Raw genomic sequence first — 18,931 nt, 5'->3', positions numbered from 1 at the left:
TTTCGAGCTGGCATCAGTCTATAAAATGCAATTTACTTCCACTGCAACCAACCCTTCCCTCTACCTCAAATACTACCCAATACACAGACAACTGAACCTAACCTAGTGTAGACAGCGGATTCACATCTGCTAAATTCAGTAGAGAGCCGGCATAGCCGTTGGACTTGTGTAAAGAAAGCGTTAAACGAAAAAAAAAAACAAAAAACCACACTAAGCAAACCCGAGGGGCGGGCTTCGCCGGAGACCACGCCCTCCCGCCGCCGTGCCGACGGCGAGCAAGCCTTCCCGCCGCGGCCACGCCTCTCTCCGCCTCGCCGTGGCCACGCCTCCTCCTCCGACCCCGCCCCGCCGAGGCCACGCCCGACGTGTGGCGCGGGAGCCGCCGGGCCGGAGGCGGGGCCTGAGCCGCCCCTCCTCCCGCCGCCGCCGGCGGCCTCCGCGCGGGCCTCACAGCCCGTATTCCACTCACTTTGTTCTCCGCCTTTGTCCTAATCCACACCAGCAGGTGGAGCCGCAGTTAAAGTTTCCAAGTCCATTCCGAGAGCGGGAGCCCATCTTGCTCGCCGCGGAGGCCCTCGCTGTAGGAGGAGGGTCAGAGCTCGGGTGCAGCCAATCGTGGGCAACGCTGCTAGTTATCAGAGCAGAATGGGCTGTAGTTTAGTGAAATAGGAAAGCTGCAAAACACTGTGGAGTGTTCCCGTGTAAATAAAAAGAGGAAAAAAAAGTTTCTCAAGTCACCGCTGCACGACGTCGGGCCGGCGCCGGGGCGGGGGTCTGCGCTCTCCCGAACGGCCGCGCGCTGGACTTTATTGTGCCGCAACAAGCCCCCGTTCCCATTGTTTGTGTTTTTTTCAAAATATGGCAAAGGTTCAGGTGAACAATGTAGTGGTGCTGGATAACCCTTCTCCTTTCTACAACCCATTCCAGTTCGAGATCACCTTCGAGTGCATCGAGGACCTGTCTGAAGGTGAGTCGGACGCCCGCCCGCCGCCGGTCTGTCAGTTGCGGGCTGCAGACGTTGAAAGTTTCCCGGGCCCGGCCTCGCGCGGGCGGCCGGTGCTCGGCGCCGGGCGGGCTGCGGGCTCGGCTCTGCGGAGGGAAACTTGAAGTTGATGGACGACGGCCGGCGAGGCGCGCGCGGCGTTCGGCCGCAGCCGGGGCGCCTGCCGCGGCTCAACTTGCGAGGAACTTGTTCGAGCGGAGGTAGCCATGTTGTCAGCTTTGTCTGGCGGGCGGACGGTTCGCGAGACCCGCACTCGCGCCCGTGGCGCCGGCCGGGGGTCGCGCCGGGCTGGCCCCCGGCAGCTAACGGCCTCCGCGGCCCCCACGGCCCCAGTGAGGAGGTGGGAAGGAGAGGCGTGTGTGTGGTCGCGCCGGCGAGTTCGCAGCGGAGCCATCTTACCGAGAGTAGAGAACTGGGCCACCGACCCCGGCGTCACGACGCCTCCTCTCCGCGGGTGACGAACGCGGCGCCCCGCCTGCCCACCTTCCTGCCCCCGAGCAAGAGGCAGATCCATTTTTAGGGCTTACGCTGGAGTTGCCGTACTCTCCTGGGTGGCCATGCCCGGCCGCCTCGGGGAGGAGAGCGAGGCTGTCCTCGCGCTGATTTCTGGCTCCCTGGACCAACCAGCGGGGGAGGCGGGCGCAGGCTCGGCCCCTCGGCGCCGCGGGCCGGTACTCCCCGGGGCCGCGGGTGCTCGCGGGCCGGCGCTCCCCGGCCGGCGCCCGGGATGCTCGGGGCGCCTGGGGATGCTGGCGCTCAGGCTCGTCCAGACCAACGTGGACTCCTCATCCTTAATGACCGAAATCTTCTCTCCTCTCTCTCAGGAAGAAAAATATTGCTAAGCTAGGAAGTTACATTTAACCCGAGAACAGAAATAAGTAAAATACTTAAATAATTTCCAGGACTTAATCACTGGCTTCTAAGTAGTCTGAAAGAAGACTTTCTTCAAGAACGCGTTGAAATCTAAATACAGTAACTCCACATCCAAATACCCTGAACATAAAACACAAAAGTGGGCTAGGAAATAAAAGGTAAAGTCCTGATGGCAATGCAAAATTTTTTACTATTTTTTTCTAAGTACGTCTTAAGGTCTTCAAAAAGGTAAATATTTAATATTTGCAGTAATAAATTTAGAAAGTTAAAATTTGCCAAGGTCTTTGCGATTTTATTAAAACAATCCAGTGCTCCATTTTCAAAATTTGAGGGGGAAAATTTTAACTTCATCAATGGCAATTTAACAATTAAATAGGGGACATACTTCTTTGAACTTACAAGTATGTTTAGCAAAATGCACTTTATATGCTAATCAAGGCATGTAAAGCACTTTCACTTTAAAAATTAGTTCTTAATCTCTGTATAATGTATTTTATGTAGGGTGTTAACTTGCTAATTTTTAAATTACAAAAACAATATATGCTCATTGTAATAGACTTTTTAAAAGTTGTACATACATATATAAAGTTAACAGTCCTCTATACTCAATACCTTCCCCCATCTCACTCTAAGTAACCATAATTAACACTTTAGTCTGTGCTCTTCCATATAGTTTTACTACATATATAAAGCACAAATGCACATATATAAGTAGGGCACATTTTGAAAGACGATTCATTTATTAAACTAATTCCTAAATAGGCCATTGATAATAAAATTAAAGGGGATTTTTCTTATTACGGTACTTTGAAATTATTTGGTTACTTTCCCATAGTACTACCATAAGCACTTCAGCCACCAGGCCCATTTTCATGCCCATTAAACTAATTTTCCCTTTTTTATTACCAATTGCATATAAAAATGGGCAAATGCATGAACAACTACTGAGTCCTTTCCAACTTACACTACAGTGTTTTAGGCGTTAGAACTTATTGAAATTACGGGTATTTCTAAGTGATACCTTCCATTTTAGGAGCCAGTTCTGAACAAGGAAGTTAGATGATTCAGGGTGTTGTTACAGGGCTTTGACATTGGATGGTTGAGACCTGCCATTGATGTGTTCTGTTTGTTAACTAGGATCCGTTCAGAACCCAGCTGAATCACATCAAAGTTTTTACTAATGTCAGGAATATACCTACTTCGACTTGTATACCTCACTTCCCAGGGCACCTATACTGGGCGTTTATTTAGTATTGTTTAAGAGTTTAAGCTGAGTCATACTAAAGCTGCAAAGGAATCTTTCAAAAAAGGTGCCATGCTTATGTACTCCACCTAGAGGCTGTGTGGATTAAGGAAATTGAGTTTACTTAGCAAAGGTTTCTTATAGGTCCCATCTTTTATACTGCAGTTCTTTAAAAAAATTTGTTCTTGAAATTGAACTACAGAATATTCTGAAGAGAAATTTTCACTTTATAATTTTGTCTCAAGTCCCAAGCCAGAGGTTGGCCGCCATTTTCCATACTTTAAGTTGTCAATGGCCCCCAAATGTTTTCACTTTCCTTTAAAAGCTGCCCTGTAGCTTTGCTTCAGAAAAAGCCTTGAGGAGTACTTACTCTTAAGAGAATTTAGTTGTTTCTACTGTAAGACCTATACAGGGGTAGGACAGCAATCCACAGATTTAAGCAGAGGCTCTTCTGTAAATCTGGGAGATAGGAGACCGTGGATGTGTTTGATCTGATGGTCACCAAACCTGTACAAGTTTTGATTGACTTTATTTCTCTCTTTGTTATGCCTTGTGGATTGCGGACTCTCTGCTTCTTTACTGAATGGAGCCTTTTTTTTTTTTTTTAAGTTGATCAATATCAATAATTATAACTACTGTCAGTTGAATACTTATAATGTACCAGAACTGAATGGTGCTTCCTACTTTAAAACCTCAGGCTTGTACTAATTCACAAAGACTACATACTTCCCCCTAGATCACAGGTCTTCCCAAGTAGTGTAATTAGTTTGAAATTCCCTTGGTGACTTCCCTCACTCCCACTACAAAAGGAGATAATTTGCAGGCTGGGATTACCATGATTAAATGAAACAGTTAACTTTTTAAATAAATGAGTAAACTCCTTCAAGTGATAATCTGTGCAAAGCATCTGACCATATCCCTTCTTGTTTCAAATATAGGAGACAAGGGAATGAAAGCTGGGTTCCAAAAAAAAAAAAGGACAAAACAACTGATGCTAATTTATAAATAAGTACTGAGCATTTTAAACTCAGTAGCTACAGCAAGCATCCATAAGCATAAAAATTAAGGTACAGGTGTTCCCTGAGTTACAGCCTATACTCCTTAAGGCTAGATTATCTCCTCATGGCCTCTGCCCTCACCCATTCCTTCCCACCTCCCACAATTAAGTTCCTTTATTTCACTATTCATTTGAGAGCTAAAAAGGGAAGAATTTATCTTCCTTAGATTTTTGGAAAGAGCCCAGGCTTTGGAGTTGGGTCCAAGTTGGGTCCAGGCTTTGGAGTTTATGTCCAAGCAGAGACAGCTTGGATTCTGATTATTCGATTTACTAGCTGTATGAATTTGGGTATGTTACTTAGCCTCTCAGAGTCTCAACTTTCTTATTTGTATAATAGGTATAATTAAATCCATATGATAAAAAGCTGTTGAGGTTTTAAACAACAGGTGTGAAGTGGCAACACCAATGCCCAGCACACAGTAGGTATTTTATGAAAGTAGGTCTTTAAGTCATAACCATGTTCCTATGCCAGACCACAAATGCCAATTTATACCAATTAAGCTAAGAGCACGATACATAGTAGTACAAATACATATGAAATGAACAAAGCATTATGAAAACCTCTATGTGACAATTCCCAGTCTTATCTCTACTCAGCTAGTTTAGTAGCTTCCACACCCCTTTCTTCTTAAAACCCTTTCTCCAATTGACTTTTGGGTTACCTACCTCACTAGCCACTAGTTTTGTAACTTACTTTATTGATCTTATCTCCCGAACCTCTTAACTTTGGAGAGCGCCCAGGCTCACTCCCTAGGGATCCCACCTATTTTCAAGGCTTTACATATGGACAGTTTCTAAATTTTTACCAGACCTATTCATTATCTCCACTTACTCATTATCTCTAGAACTCCTGATTGTTTCCCTCCCCTGCCCCCTGTAAAAATAAGTGGCTCTTGCTGGCTCTATCTTCGGGATTTATCCAGAATATTACTCCTTCTCGCCCCCAGGGCTACATGTGGTCCAAGCCACCATAATTTCTTGCCTCAACTGAACTATTCTCCTGTTTCTTCCCTTGCCCTCTTAGCCTATACTGAACACAGCAGCCAAAATGATCCTCCTAAAATGAAAGTCAGCTCATGTCACTCCTCTACTCAAAACTCTCCAGTGGCTTCCCATGCCACTCAGTGTAAAAGCCAAAAATCTTTATGATGGCCTTCAAAATCTTGCCTCATCTGGCCACGCCTTTCGCCCCCAATCTCATGGTTGGCTGTTTTCCCCTTTGCTCGTTCCGCTCCTGCGCTGGCGGCTTTGCTTTTTCTTGAGCATGTCAAGCATGTGCCTACTGCGTGGCCTTTGTACTTGCTGTTCCTTCTGACTAGATATTCATACTGCTTGTTCCCTCTCTTAATCTTCATCAACAAACAGATGATCTCATGAGATGTCAGATGAAGGACCCTGCATCTGGAAATGTGCTAGAAACTGGAGATAAAGTGGTCTAGGTCTGGGACAGAACCATGACATAATAAGAGAAAGTATAAACCTAAAGGATCTTTTAGTTCAGTAACTTGCAGTTTGTAATACAGTATGAATAAGTATTACCTATACTACTTCTGTTATCTATTTAGGGAACAAAAATATCTACAAAGTTACACAAAAATGACAACACATGGTGGCATTAAGTGGATTCTCCACAGGTGACCCAGAAACACCCTCTGGGATTGCTGGTGTAGACTCTGTGGAGTGAATCCAAGAGGCAGGCCACACAGTGCCAAACACCCTAAGAGGACTGGGAGGTCTCAGAGAATTTGTATTTGTAGAGTGGTCTTTCTCCCCCCACTAAAGAGGAGGCCTCTTTCAAAGAACAATCATTTGACTCATCTCTGGGTTCTTCTCACAGAGCACACTGTAAAGGGTGCTCAATAAAGTCTGAATTACACGGAACGTCTTAGGTTGCACTTTATTCTGTCTTGTTACTCGTGCCTGTTCCCACTGTAAATATTCTGATGTATCAAGTGGTATAAGGATCCTTGGTTTCCTCTTCCCAGTGTAAAGAATGTATGCCATGAAGGGGTGCCATGAGGGAAAAACCCCGCTGTGGACCTTTAACAGTTGATGAGTTGAAGCCCTAAGGGGCCTCTGATCCACAAGAGCAGTTTGCAAGTAATGATTTTTCCACTTTGGAGCTCTTCGATGATTTGGATCTGTGCAACATAGCATGGGGGAGCCCTTCCAAAGTGTGTTTAGCAGGTTGTTAAAAGATGACATACAGAAAAGGGGGGGGAGGGATTCCTTAGCCAAATAAATTTGGGAAACACTGGATTCATGGTACTGGTGTTCCTTACTGAAGGATTTTTCAGACCCCTTGCTCTGCCAGTGTGCTTTATGAATCCTCAAGAGAAGGTTGTAGCATTTCCCAAGTTTTTGGCCATGTTGTTTTGTTCGTGAGGAGCCCTGCCCAGGGACCAGTATTTCACAAAACAGCATTTTGAGAAACTGTGGTATGAAATGTAAGAATTTCACACCCTAAATTTATAAGGAGCACTTCAGTGCCTTTCTGGATTTTCTGCTATGAAAAGCCAATTTTAGCAGCCAATAAATGGTGTAAGTGGACATTCAGAGGGTCTTTGATGTCATCTCATAATGTAATTAATGAATATGAAATAATGTTTTGGTTTTTAACCCTAGACCTGGAATGGAAAATTATCTATGTGGGCTCCGCAGAAAGTGAAGAATACGATCAAGTTTTAGACTCTGTTTTAGTGGGCCCTGTACCTGCAGGAAGGCATATGTTTGTATTTCAGGTAAGATTATTCTTGGTAAATATGTATGCCAGATACATTTCTAAATGGTCCTTAACCCTTTCCTTTTGGGTTAAATCACTCTGGTTCTGCTGCATTCACTTTTTGTCTGCTTCTATCATGTTTTAAGAAGTCTCTGTGTCATGAAGGAATGCCACTTCCTGATTTTGTGTGCTGAGAGATGTTACTGTGATGTTTTACTTCAGGGTTTGCACAGCATGCAGTAAACCTTATACTCTTCAGGGCCACGTGGTGGTTAATTTTGGGCTCTTCCTGTGAATAGTCCCTTAGTATGAGACCTTCAGGGCGGCTGTCCAGCAGCCCAAAACAGGGATTCAAAATGCTTACTACTAACTGGGGATCATTAGTAATATGCATTTTCAGATTATAGTTTCAGCCACTGGGAATGATGATGATATAACAAAACAACAACTTTATTTCAGCATAATCAGTAACTCAGCTAGGTTATCAGGTATGTTAGAAGATAGAGCTCTACGAGATCTTGGGTCACTGGAACTAAATGAAGTCCAGTGGTCTACTAAAGCATCTACTCTACACTTCTTATAGAGGATTACTGTTACAAATCCACAACTCTATTTATCATTTGTGAGGAGAAATTCTACTAACATAATTATGTTCTCAGATACCACTGACAGTATTTAGGTCTGTGCCAAGTCTTCAGACATTGTCTTCTGCATTCAAAAATATTACTTCTTTTAATCCATGTCAAATTGTTGTATAAAACTATTCAGTCACTCCTCAATTACCAGTGTTTATTAGAGGGAGAAATTTATAATAATTCAAAGAGTAACTAGCCATTGCTTTTTAAAAAACTATTATTCTTAATTTTGTTACAAGTATTTCTACCCAACAGAGTCTCATTAGTTAAGCAGAACCCACTGAAAATCTAACTCTTCTCTCCCTGACCTCTCACTTCGCTCACTTCACAGATGGGACCAATTTAAATAAATACTGTTGGTCAAATAATCCCACCAGATATGAGCTAAGAATCTCTCAAACATATGGTATCTCTAGCGCTGCTACTGCTCCCTCCCCTCTCCTAAATATAGAATTCAGAATCTTGTTCTCCTAGCCCTAGTGCTTTTTATTAAATAAAAAGCAACAAATACTATATTTTAAATAAACGGTTAAGAAAAGCTTAAATATATTGACTAAAAGGCTCAAATACATTAAGAGTGCTGTTAAGCTGAGTTGTGTGACTGTGTGGGGATGCACTGCAGTTGTAGACCTGGTTCAGATCCCACTCTGCTGTTTATTAGCCACGTGTGACTTCAGACAGGCTCCCAGCCTCCCCTCGTCACTCCAGTCATCCCTAAAACGTGGATACTAGCCTACCTCATAAGAACGTTACGAGGATTAAATGAGGAATAAAGCAGTTTAGTATAATCACTGACAGACAGTGCCTATTTCTATAATTGGAACTAAGCTTTTATTCTCTTAGCTTCTTGAAATTGTTATACAAAGAAGCAGTATTTGCTCTGACCCACAAGCCTGGAGAACCTGTACTTCACAGATGATAATTTATGATGCAAGAAACTTGATTTGAGAGGTAGTAATATACCTTTCTATGCTGCTAAAACCAAAACAAAACAAAACAAAAAACAACTTGCAAATAAATGCCGTGTTTTTGAAACAAACTTTTAAAAATCTTTTCTATGTGTTTATGTTGGTTAAGAATACTCCTTAGCTTTTGGCTTGAAGTATCATAGGAAAAAAATTACTCAAAACTATTTCCCTCTAGTGATTTTTACCTTAGTATTCTGTGCACATGTTGCCAAAAGTACAAAGGAAGTACAGTGATTTTAGATCATATGTTCAGCCTATGCATTTTTCAGAATTCACCATTATCAGCAGAAAGGAACTTAAAACAGTTTTTATTTTATGTTTTAAACAAACTACCATAGCATTCTCCTGGTCTGCCAGGATTTTGCCTCAGAATAAGGCTAGCAGGAAGGTGCCCGGACGTCTGCCTAGTATTGCTTGTTGGAGTCAAAGATCTCTGCTGATCACTTCTCCATCCTAAATGATCTGAGAGGCCTGCAGGCTTCTCTCCTTGAATTTGCTCAAGCTGAATCCTTCAGCAAACAAAATTTAAAACACAAACATGCCTAGAACCAATTTGCTGAGGGGATGGGAAGCAATAGAGGGGAAAGTTCCCATAGTACTGAACTACCTCTATTTCCCATCTCCACACAAAGGCAAACAGCATATTCTCAGGACAGGCCCTCTGTCCCCATTCTGGTATCTTTCCAAGAGAGATCATAAACCACGTCAGGGCAGGAACTGAGTTATGAATGAATTTCAAAATACTAAGTATATACTGTGTGCCTAGAGCTATGCCAGACTCGAGATCACAAAGATGAGCTGGATGGGATGCCTGCCAGAGATAAAACTTAGAATCGCAGAGAAGACTGAAGGGGAAACATATTTAGATCATTGGACATACATTAATAGAGAATTTGTGTTGAATAATATGAGTGCATAAAGAGTGCTATTAATTACACCTTTGAATTAGAAAGCGTTTCACTAAAAAGGATACATTTGATGCAAGCTTCAAATTGATGCAAGCTTCAGAGATGAATTTTTCAGAATGTTAGGGAAGGAGTATATGCAAGGCACAGAGGCATGAAAGCTTATTACATTTTAAAGAATCTACATTTCTAGACCAAGAGATGTGGAGTTAAAGGGGTTGTGATGTTGGTTGGAGACCAGCTGTGAAGGGCCTTATAAATGAAGTTAAAAACTGAGATTTTTATCTCAGAAATGAGGGTAATCATCTGAGGTTTTAAAACCTGGTAAAGGGATAGGAATGGATCTGTGCTTAGATAGCTAATGCTGGCCGCAGTGCAAATAGGCTACTGCTGGGGGAGACCAGTAGGGAAGTTTTAGTCTGGGTAACTAGGTGAGTGTTTTATGCCTTTCTGTGTCACCTACATGTGGTAGGTATACTGTAATCATGAGTCTTTTATGATAATGGCCTGATTGAGAACACCAGTCAGAAGTGTTCCCAAGCTAAGGCACTGGATGAAGTGTTCACCGAGCCCCAGGGGTGGTCCTTAAGTGTCGTAGCAAGAGTAAGCCAATCTGCTGGGACTTCATGCACTTACCACTTAGAATAGCTGCTTCAGGTCATGCTCAATGCCTCACCATCACTGCCTGTCCCCAGTCTGTGATTCCTTCCAACCAGTGTCCTTACTGTCTTCCACATGGCTGTGGACAGGGCGCTAGCCTTCACTCATGTTCTCAGCCACCTCTAGCTCACTTGCCCCACCTTCTGCATTCCTCAAGGTTCAGCTTACAGCACTTTGATTCAAAACGAGGTCATTGATTACATCTGCCTCAAACAATCTTTACCTTCATTGAATTTCCATATGTGGGACTATTTGTATTTTTTGAAAATCTGCTATATAACTATTTCCATTCCATTTTCAGTTTTATATTAATTTACTATTAGAATATCTGTGAAGGGTGGATGAGTGGATATGAGAATATGTGTCCTGGGAAACTGGATAACAAACATTTGCTGCCAAAAGGCTATATGGAGATAACTGAATATTTACTACTTTAAGTCTGAAAATTATGACTGGGAAAACTGAATATTTACTAATTTAGGTCTGAAAATTATGACTGGGAAAGGTTGGAATTAATAAGACTATTGATTTGCTTACTATATTTTATAAAAGGTTCTATAATTGAATATTGCATAATCCCTCATGAACAACCACACACTGTAGCCAGAATTATTTTTCTCTAGACGTAATGATGCTTTCAAGTGCCCAGGGTACTTAGGTATACTGTGGAGAAACATGTGAATTATATTTTCTAGCTGTAAGTCAGTTTCAAAAAAAAAAAAAAAAAAAAGTGAGCATTTGCCTTCCCAGTATGATTTCCACGTTTTGGTTGCTGCACCCTTAACCAAAGGTGCTCAGTGTAACCAAAACTCCAGTTTTGCTTATGGTTAACAACCTTTTGTGATGTGTGTTTCTTTTCTTTTTAAATTATTCTAGGCTGATGCACCTAATCCGGGACTCATTCCAGATGCAGATGCAGTAGGTGTAACAGTTGTGCTAATTACATGCACCTATCGAGGTCAAGAATTTATTAGAGTTGGTTATTATGTAAATAATGAATATACTGAGACAGAATTAAGGGAAAATCCGCCAGTAAAACCAGACTTTTCTAAGGTAATGCTCTGATTATTCCTTTTTCATTAATTTTACTATACAGTTTTTTTAAGCAATTGCCATTTCATGGTACACTATGAAAATGGCTTTGAGACAAAATAAATTTGAGGTCCTTGTGCCAACTGAGCAAACTAATCTTTGTCCCATTACCATGGATGACCTCAAACCCTACCTCCAGATTAGTCATTAGTAATTACTGTTGCTTCGGCACCTTGAGAGTCTCTGATGATTTAGAAAATTGAAAGTGCCTCCTATAAGAAACAGGTCTCTATTAATGGCTCCCTGTATGGCATTCCCCATACATCATGATTCTATCCATTTCAGTCTTTAGACATTCAAATTCATGTTTGTTGTACTGATTATTCAATATTTTTGTCTGTAACTCTTCCCAAAATTGTGGGGGGTAGATTTGTGTTTGTTTTTCATAGGAACATTGTTATCTCAAAACTCCTATACACCTTGCTTTATGTGCTATTCTCAGAGGTTAAACTAAAGGTCTTAAATATTATCTGGTGGTGAAAACAGCTTAGCTTCTGAATGAGAAGCTGAAAATCTGTGACTCGGTATTCTCAAAAATACTAAGTACTTTATGATTTTCCATTGGGAGCTGTAATAGTTTAGTAACTGGTGATTTTTGTGAGATTGAACATACCACTCTATCTGCCAGACCATGCAAGAAAAATTACATGGGAGTAGAATGGAATGTTGTCCTTTCTGATAATAAGGCTGGAATGTTTTTTATTCTGATGTGGAACGTTCCATTTCTAATTTATTAGTTACCTGTATGGTTCCTTGTATAGCAAAAAGAGAAGAAACTAGAATATTGTTTCTAAGAATGAGCCATAATAATTAAAAGATAGGTAATAATGAGAGGTCATATGTGGGAATATTTTTCATTTTCCTTGAAAGTATTAGTGAAGAAACACCACATTAATCTAGAAAGCATGTTAATTTGTTAAAGCATCCTCTGAAGCATTCAAGAGATTCTCTCCCCTTTAGGAAACAAGTACAGAGTTAGAATATTTTGTTGGATAGTAAAAGAGCTGGATAATTCCCTCAGGTTCTCCACATCTTGCTTCCATTAGGCTAAAATAATTTCTTTGCTTCGGCCCTATTTCTTGTTTATTAGTTATGTTTAATGTGCTTTATTTGACTTACACCTTTGTATATGAATTAGCCCTTTAGGAGTACTAATATAAAGAACCATTCTATTAAGGTCTATTTGTGTATGGTAATCTAACTTTCTTAGTGTTTACCATTTATATATTTCCTTCTTCCTCTAGCTTCAAAGGAACATTTTGGCATCCAATCCCAGAGTCACAAGATTCCACATTAACTGGGAAGATAACACAGAAAAACTGGAAGATGCAGAGAGCAGTAATCCAAACCTACAATCACTTCTTTCAACAGATGCATTACCTTCAGCATCAAAGGGATGGTCCACATCAGAAAACTCACTAAATGTCATGTTAGAATCCCACATGGACTGCATGTGACCACCTGCCATCCCTATAGTACAAATTAAGCTATAAAAACACACAGAACTATTTCCCTGAAATTCCGTAAGTACATAGTCAAGATACAATGTGAAGAATTTGTTTAAAAAACATCCTGTAGAAAGTTTATAAGAAAACCAGTATTTGAGCAAATTGTGGAATATAAATACAACTATTTTTAAGTAATTTTTTCTCTAATGTGTTATTTGTTCTGAAACTAATCTGATTAAAACATATATATTATTTTCTTTTCCTCTATATGTAATTAAAGCACTTATAAAAAAAAAATGAATCATTAGACCAGGTTGTAAAGATGTCTTAGCCTCTTGGACAATAATCTTTGGACCACTATTTTACTAATCTTTGAAAGAACAAAGTTAACTTCAACTAAAATGTGTCTTCCTGTCATAACACATAATTTGGTTTGATTTAAGGGGCAAGTTTTCATTCTTTTTACGGCATGCCCTTAAAGAAGGGATTTGAAGTCAACTGTATGCTACCAAGAACTCTAGGATCTGATTTTCCAGGCCACCTTGAAGCCTCTTATGGCTACTGTTCAGTTCATATAATGTCAGACAGCATTCAGTTTGGTTTCTAAGACAACAAATGTGGTTAATTGTTTATAAGGTCCTCTGGCTATGATTTTTGTTTTTATAACAGTTCAGGACATCAGAACACTCCTTGAATCATACATCATTATTACCCAGTGAATTCAGCAGGTCAAGAGCAGATACAAACTCCCTAAGTTTAAGAACAGGAGAGTACAATGACTTCGTTCCGTTCGTTAGATTTATAATACTGTGAACTTAACTCTTTAAATCTGTTTTGCTAGGTCATCTGTTGTTGGCAGCATTTATATAAAAACAGTGGATTTGGAAAGATATATTTAGCTTTATCATAATAGATAAGTTACTATTTTGGAACTATATATATTTTCACATGTAGTACTCTTCTCCATATCCCCTGACACTCATGCACAATAAGATTAGGCATATTTGTGGTGGACATATTTTAGATAGCTTTTCCAGGTAAGTTTTTTAAAAGCAGTCTTGGAAAGGAATGCATTAACTAAATGGGCCAAAAAGTTCTTTTTCCTTGATGAGAGCTAGGTCCTTCCTCAAAAAGTTTCTTATGCTCCAGTAAATTAAATGTAGAATATTCTCATTACTCTTGCTGCTAAGCAAGACATTAGCCATATAATGCAGTTATGCAGTGCCTTCATATCTAAAACTTTTATACTGCACTTTTTAAAGCTTTTATTTTGAGGAAGGGAAAGGGGCATTTGTCTGAATATGGATTCTAAGTTGTATATATTTCCTGTCATTCTAAAAAGGGACTTTGTGAAGCAAAATTTTGCTAAATGTTAAACTTTGAAATTTAATATACCAGATAATTAAAATACTGTCCACTAACTAGTTCATAGACTTTAAAAGTAAAATACATCTGGCTGTTAAAACAATATGAAGAAAATTTCATTTTTGTCTAATTGCAATTAAAAGAAAATGTTAAAATATTAAAATGAAAATAAAAGTAATACTTTCCAACCAAGAGCTCAGTGATTAATATAACAAGAACACAATACGTGCTTATTAGGAATAAAGCATATATAAGCCAAATTTCCAAATCAGTTCACTGCTGAGTTTTTATTCTGATTAATTATGATTGGTTTGTACTGACATCAAAGGGTTAGGTTTTTATATCAATTTGTAAACCGACAGCCAATTTTCACAAAAGTTTGAGACTTAAAAACTATTATCTCTTGGGGCTTCCCTGGTGGTGCAGTGGTTGAGAATCTGCCTGCCAATGCAGGGGACACGGGTTTGAGCCCTGGTCTGGGAAGATCCCACATGCCGCGGAGCAACTAGGCCCGTGAGCCACAACTACTGAGCCTGCGCGTTTGGAGCTTGTGCTCTGCAACAAGAGAGGCCACGATAGTGAGAGGCCCGCGCACCGCGATGAAGAGTGGCCCCCGCTTGCCGCAACTAGAGAAAGCCCTCGCACAGAAACGAAGACCCAACACAGCCAAAAATAAATAAATATTTTTTAAAAACCCAAAAAACTATTATCTCTTGTTTAAAATTTTTATGGTTCTATAAAATAATTTTAAAAATTAAAATAAAGATTTAGTATTCAGACATTAGGAACTAAGAAACTGTAATGCATAGGTTGTTTTTTATTTTTCCTGTTTAGCTAGATGCTGCTTGAATTATAGCTAGAAAGTTTAGAACTGTTTTTTCCCTTTCTGATCATAGTAAATAGCAATGTCCTGAGAAGATAAACATGAACAAATTAGTTATGCCACAAAAGAGATAGGCGTGTAGGCTGGAGGGAATGAGGATATCATTTGAGCTGAGAAAACAAGCAGAAGTCTGAGAAACGTGCATGCATTCGTTCATTTATAACCTTATACAACCGCAGGCTTCCATGTGGTCTTATCCTCAGGTTTGGGGTTTCTAGTTTTACCAAGAAAGCCTGTGGCAGCAGTTTTCAAAAGTTTTTATGTAACCCATGGTAAAAAAAAAAAATTTAAGTATATGACCTGATAACACAAATATGTATTTATATTAACAATTTTCATGAAAATGTGCCCTTAATAGTGCACCTTTACTGTGTGCCCTAGTATATTCTAGTATCTTTTATTGTATTTTGTTTTGAAAGTGCTGGTTTTGACCCACTGAAATAACTTTTTATGACCCTCTAATGGGTTGTGATACAGTTTAAAGAAAGGCTAGTCTGGCCCTTTGGGTAGATGAGAAGTAGCAATAACTTTTCTACAGTTCTAAAATTTATATTCCCTCTACCTGTCATTTCTTTCATATTCGGATTATGAATTTGGCAATAAGAAAAAGAAGGAAAAGGGCTAATACAGTGAATTCATCAGCCATTCACTTTAAAACTGTCCAAATACTCTGAAGTTACTAATAGTCCACAAATTGGACTCATTTCTTGCCACTCCATATAATTAACTTAGGAAACATTCCACATTGTTACTCGGGAAACACCTTTATTTGTTTGTTGTTAATATCATTTAATACAGAACTCTAGAACACTGGGTCATAACAATTTTAAAATGCACGTGAAGTGTTCTTCATATATTCTTGCCTCCAGTATCCTAAAGCTTGTCTACGCCTCTCAATCCATAAATCCCTTCTTATCAGTGCTTAATATACTGTCTAGTTATATTTCAAAACCTGAGAGTCCCTTAAAATGGGGCTCTTGTTACATAGGACCATTGATGGAGCATTTGCTGTTTTATGGTAAGTTTTAGACTATAAGCTTCTCATAAGAAATTTGAGCAAAAGCCACGGACAGTAGGCATCCCTAACAAATAACAAATAACATTTTTAAAATGTGTGAAACCAAAGGCCTATTATAGGAGAATAGGAGAAATATTTCCCCAATCAAAACAGTGTAACAATTCAAAGTGGCATCAAAACATGTTTTTTAAAATAATTTTTTCCTGAAGTCACTTTATAACCAAATCTTGACATTATATCAGCAAAGGCTTTAAATATACTTGTTGAAGAATCATTACAATGTATGAATGAAGCTACACGTTGCAATGATGAAAGTACACTTTCCACATACTAAGACAAATTTTCTACCTAAGAATTTTCAGTAGGAATTACTGTTGCCCGTAAGATCCATGAGCATGAAAATGCCGTAAGCGTACGCCAGCTATGTACTTTTATGAAGTGAGATTTTTCCCCCTATTTAATTAATTTCAACACTGTTTGCTGGGTCTTCACAGAATAACAGATGCTGCATAAACATGTTTGAAAGTAATCATTAGAGAATGAGAAAACTGAATAGGATCATTCAAAACTAAGATACAAAAAGATACATGGAATAAGCTTTTGGAAAATAAGTGAAGGTGGAGGTTTTAAAATATTTTCTTGGAGCTACAAAAGTAATGCTACATATTTACTTAGGTTTTTGGCAGTAACTCAAAAATCTTGACATGTATCCTGTTATAGGTACTTTTTCACAAGAAAGCAACCATTGTGTTAGCTTCTGTAGTAACATTAAATTAATTGAAATTGTCACATAAAATACCTGCACTAGTAGATCCAATTCCTGTCGTGAGCACAGACCTTGGTGTAATTTTTGCTGCATATTTGAGGAATTGAGATTTCCCTGTGCCAGGATCCCCAACCAATAAAAGATGAGATTCACCTAGAAAAACGTAAATAATGTAGTTTTAAATTTCTATGAAAAGACTCGTAAGTGTAATTAATCAAAAAGAAAATGGTCCACTTGGGATGCCCACACAATTTATATTTTATATGGTGCTTTTGCTTAAGGTCATTCAAGGAAGGATTTAACCAGAATATCTTAGAAAAGTTAACTTTCAAGGTAAATAACAATCTTTTAATTGATTTCTGAATACCATTTAAAATCTAAATTTTTTAACAGATTTTTGTGCTATTGCCAGATGTTTAAGACTGTTTAACATTTAAAAAAATTTTGCCTTATAAAGTTTCTGATTTTATTTAATCTATTTGAAATATCAAAGTACTGTGATTAAAGCTTTCCATCCCGCCATATAAGTATTTTATTCTATTTTTATTTAAGTATTTTTAAGTGTCTGGGACTTTATAAGTGCTTTATAAATACCAAATCACTTATGATTCTAACAGTTAAGTGAAAACCTTTTCATTCTGTGAAAATTTTAGTAGTTTAATGAAATATCTATCTTAAAGTACTCTTATTTTTCAAACATAACATAGTGAACACATGAACATCCTGCAGCATATGTTATCTCACTGATCAAGCAAATTTATTCAGTAATATTCAAGTATTTTCTGAATACATTAATAGGGAAATACTACGTAAGCTCAACATTTAGCAGAAGGCCTTGCAAACAGTAGGTAATCAAAACATACAGTACACATAAACCTTACACTTACTATTCTATACTGTACAGTATGGTTTTTGAGTCCCTACTAACAGTCTGATTTACAATAATGTCCTTTTAGTCTTTCGGTTAAGCCTTTGGTTATTATGACCCTCATATTGCCTGTATGAGGGCCATAATAAACCTAGTTTATGCCAGATTCAGGTCAGTTAAGTGTGTTAACCACAAAAGAGCTTTCTGCCATTTGGATGTAATTACACACTTAGAGTAATTTTTGCTTGAATGCATGACCTATGGCAGCACCTCTTGGCAGATGGCACATTTGCTACCCACCAGCAGAAGGGGAACCAGCAGGCAGATGACTGAGAGCAGCAGTCTGAGACAAACACACTGACAGATGGAGAGACACTGACTTGGAGACATTAAAAAGCACTATTTCTAATCTTTTCCTCTTGGAGAGAGACTGGGGATCCAATGAAAAACACAGACAGTAAAAGAAATGTAAAGATTTTATTTTGTGGCACCCTGATAGGCTGGAGCAAGAATATATACTTATTGAAAGTCTTTGGAAAGACTGTTATCCTACACAGTAGTTCCTGATGTTGGACTGAGTATTACATAGTGAACAACTGTCAGTTTTAAAAGATTACATTTGGAAAATAAAGCTCAACAAGCAATTTTTATTCAGGAAAGAAAAATTCTAGCTTCTCTTCTTACTCTGTGTGTTAATATTTCTCAAAAATTTTAAATGGGTACTAACCTCTGACCCGTGTTCCTGTAGCATCGGTCCTTTGAATCCCACCAGCCAGCACCATGGCCACAGCAAGCTTTACTAGGTACATTCCAAAAACTTGAGGGCACAAGCTAGCCAATATTTCATTCCTTCCTGGGAAAGGCAGAAAGATGAGTTACCAATAATTTTCAAGAAATCCTAGCTGAAATTTCCCTTTCTATCCTATCTTCTTAGAAACACTCTATGCTCTAAAATGATCAAGGGTACCATTTCCAAATGACTAAAAGGGGTGAATAACTTTGTTTTGGTCCTAAAAGTCCTTTTCTTATTATAAGGCCATGAGATGAAAATTCTTTTTATTCCTGGGTGCTACCTGTTTGTTTCTATAAATTTAGCATACTTTACAAGGGACAGAAAGAAATCTCTTTTCTCCCGCATTGGACCAACATTATCCCTTAAAAATAATACCAGCTGCACTTCTTGTGCAATAATTTCAGTAAACTTACTCCACTGCCTAAATAAAAGGAAGGTGTTCGATCTCAGAAACAATGAGACAGATTGTAGAAGCCTGTTATCTTTAAATACAAAAGGTACTTGGAGCTCATGGAGCTTCTCCAGAGGTATAAGAGAGGTAAAATCAACCCATCCTGAAAGTCAATTCAGCATTTGCTCTGAGCAGTTTGGTAAATTGTTTTATCTAGACTAAGCATCAATGTATCAGGATA

General features: G+C 39.1%; 2 protein-coding genes across 3 annotated transcripts in view; one reads left to right on the top strand and one right to left on the bottom strand.

Annotated features, from left to right (window-relative positions):
- MCM9 (minichromosome maintenance 9 homologous recombination repair factor) overlaps positions 1–18,931 on the bottom strand; it is an 84,967-nt gene that overhangs the window by 43,852 nt on the left and 22,184 nt on the right. For both annotated transcript variants that reach the window (XM_068551143.1, XM_068551144.1), the window contains exons 6-7: positions 18,234–18,359; positions 16,672–16,791 (exon numbers count right to left, since the gene is read on the bottom strand). In XM_068551143.1, coding sequence (XP_068407244.1) covers positions 16,672–16,791; positions 18,234–18,359 — 246 coding nt within the window. The remainder of the gene's footprint in view (positions 1–16,671; positions 16,792–18,233; positions 18,360–18,931) is intronic.
- On the top strand, positions 579–12,782 carry ASF1A (anti-silencing function 1A histone chaperone). Its single transcript, XM_068551145.1, has 4 exons — positions 579–967; positions 6,802–6,917; positions 10,943–11,119; positions 12,403–12,782. Exons 1-4 carry the CDS (start codon positions 859–861, stop codon positions 12,613–12,615), a joined length of 615 nt encoding a protein of 204 aa, XP_068407246.1. The 5' UTR covers positions 579–858; the 3' UTR covers positions 12,616–12,782.

The sequence above is a fragment of the Eschrichtius robustus genome, chromosome 9 (genome assembly GCF_028021215.1).
Source record: "Eschrichtius robustus isolate mEscRob2 chromosome 9, mEscRob2.pri, whole genome shotgun sequence".
In the NCBI taxonomy this organism is placed as follows: domain Eukaryota; kingdom Metazoa; phylum Chordata; class Mammalia; order Artiodactyla; family Eschrichtiidae; genus Eschrichtius; species Eschrichtius robustus.
The sequence above is the reverse complement of the archived record's forward strand: the minus strand, read 5'-3'. Positions and strand labels throughout refer to the sequence as shown.

What these genes read in the sequence shown, in the direction of transcription:
- ASF1A (XM_068551145.1), top strand. Translation starts at nt 859, where the DNA reads ATGGCAAAGGTTCAGGTGAACAATGTAGTGGTGCTGGATAACCCTTCT. An exon ending in GGCATATGTTTGTATTTCAG is followed by an intron (nt 6,918 to 10,942) that starts GTAAGATTATTC and finishes AAATTATTCTAG; the next exon opens with GCTGATGCACCTAATCCGGG. An exon ending in TAAAACCAGACTTTTCTAAG is followed by an intron (nt 11,120 to 12,402) that starts GTAATGCTCTGA and finishes TTCTTCCTCTAG; the next exon opens with CTTCAAAGGAACATTTTGGC.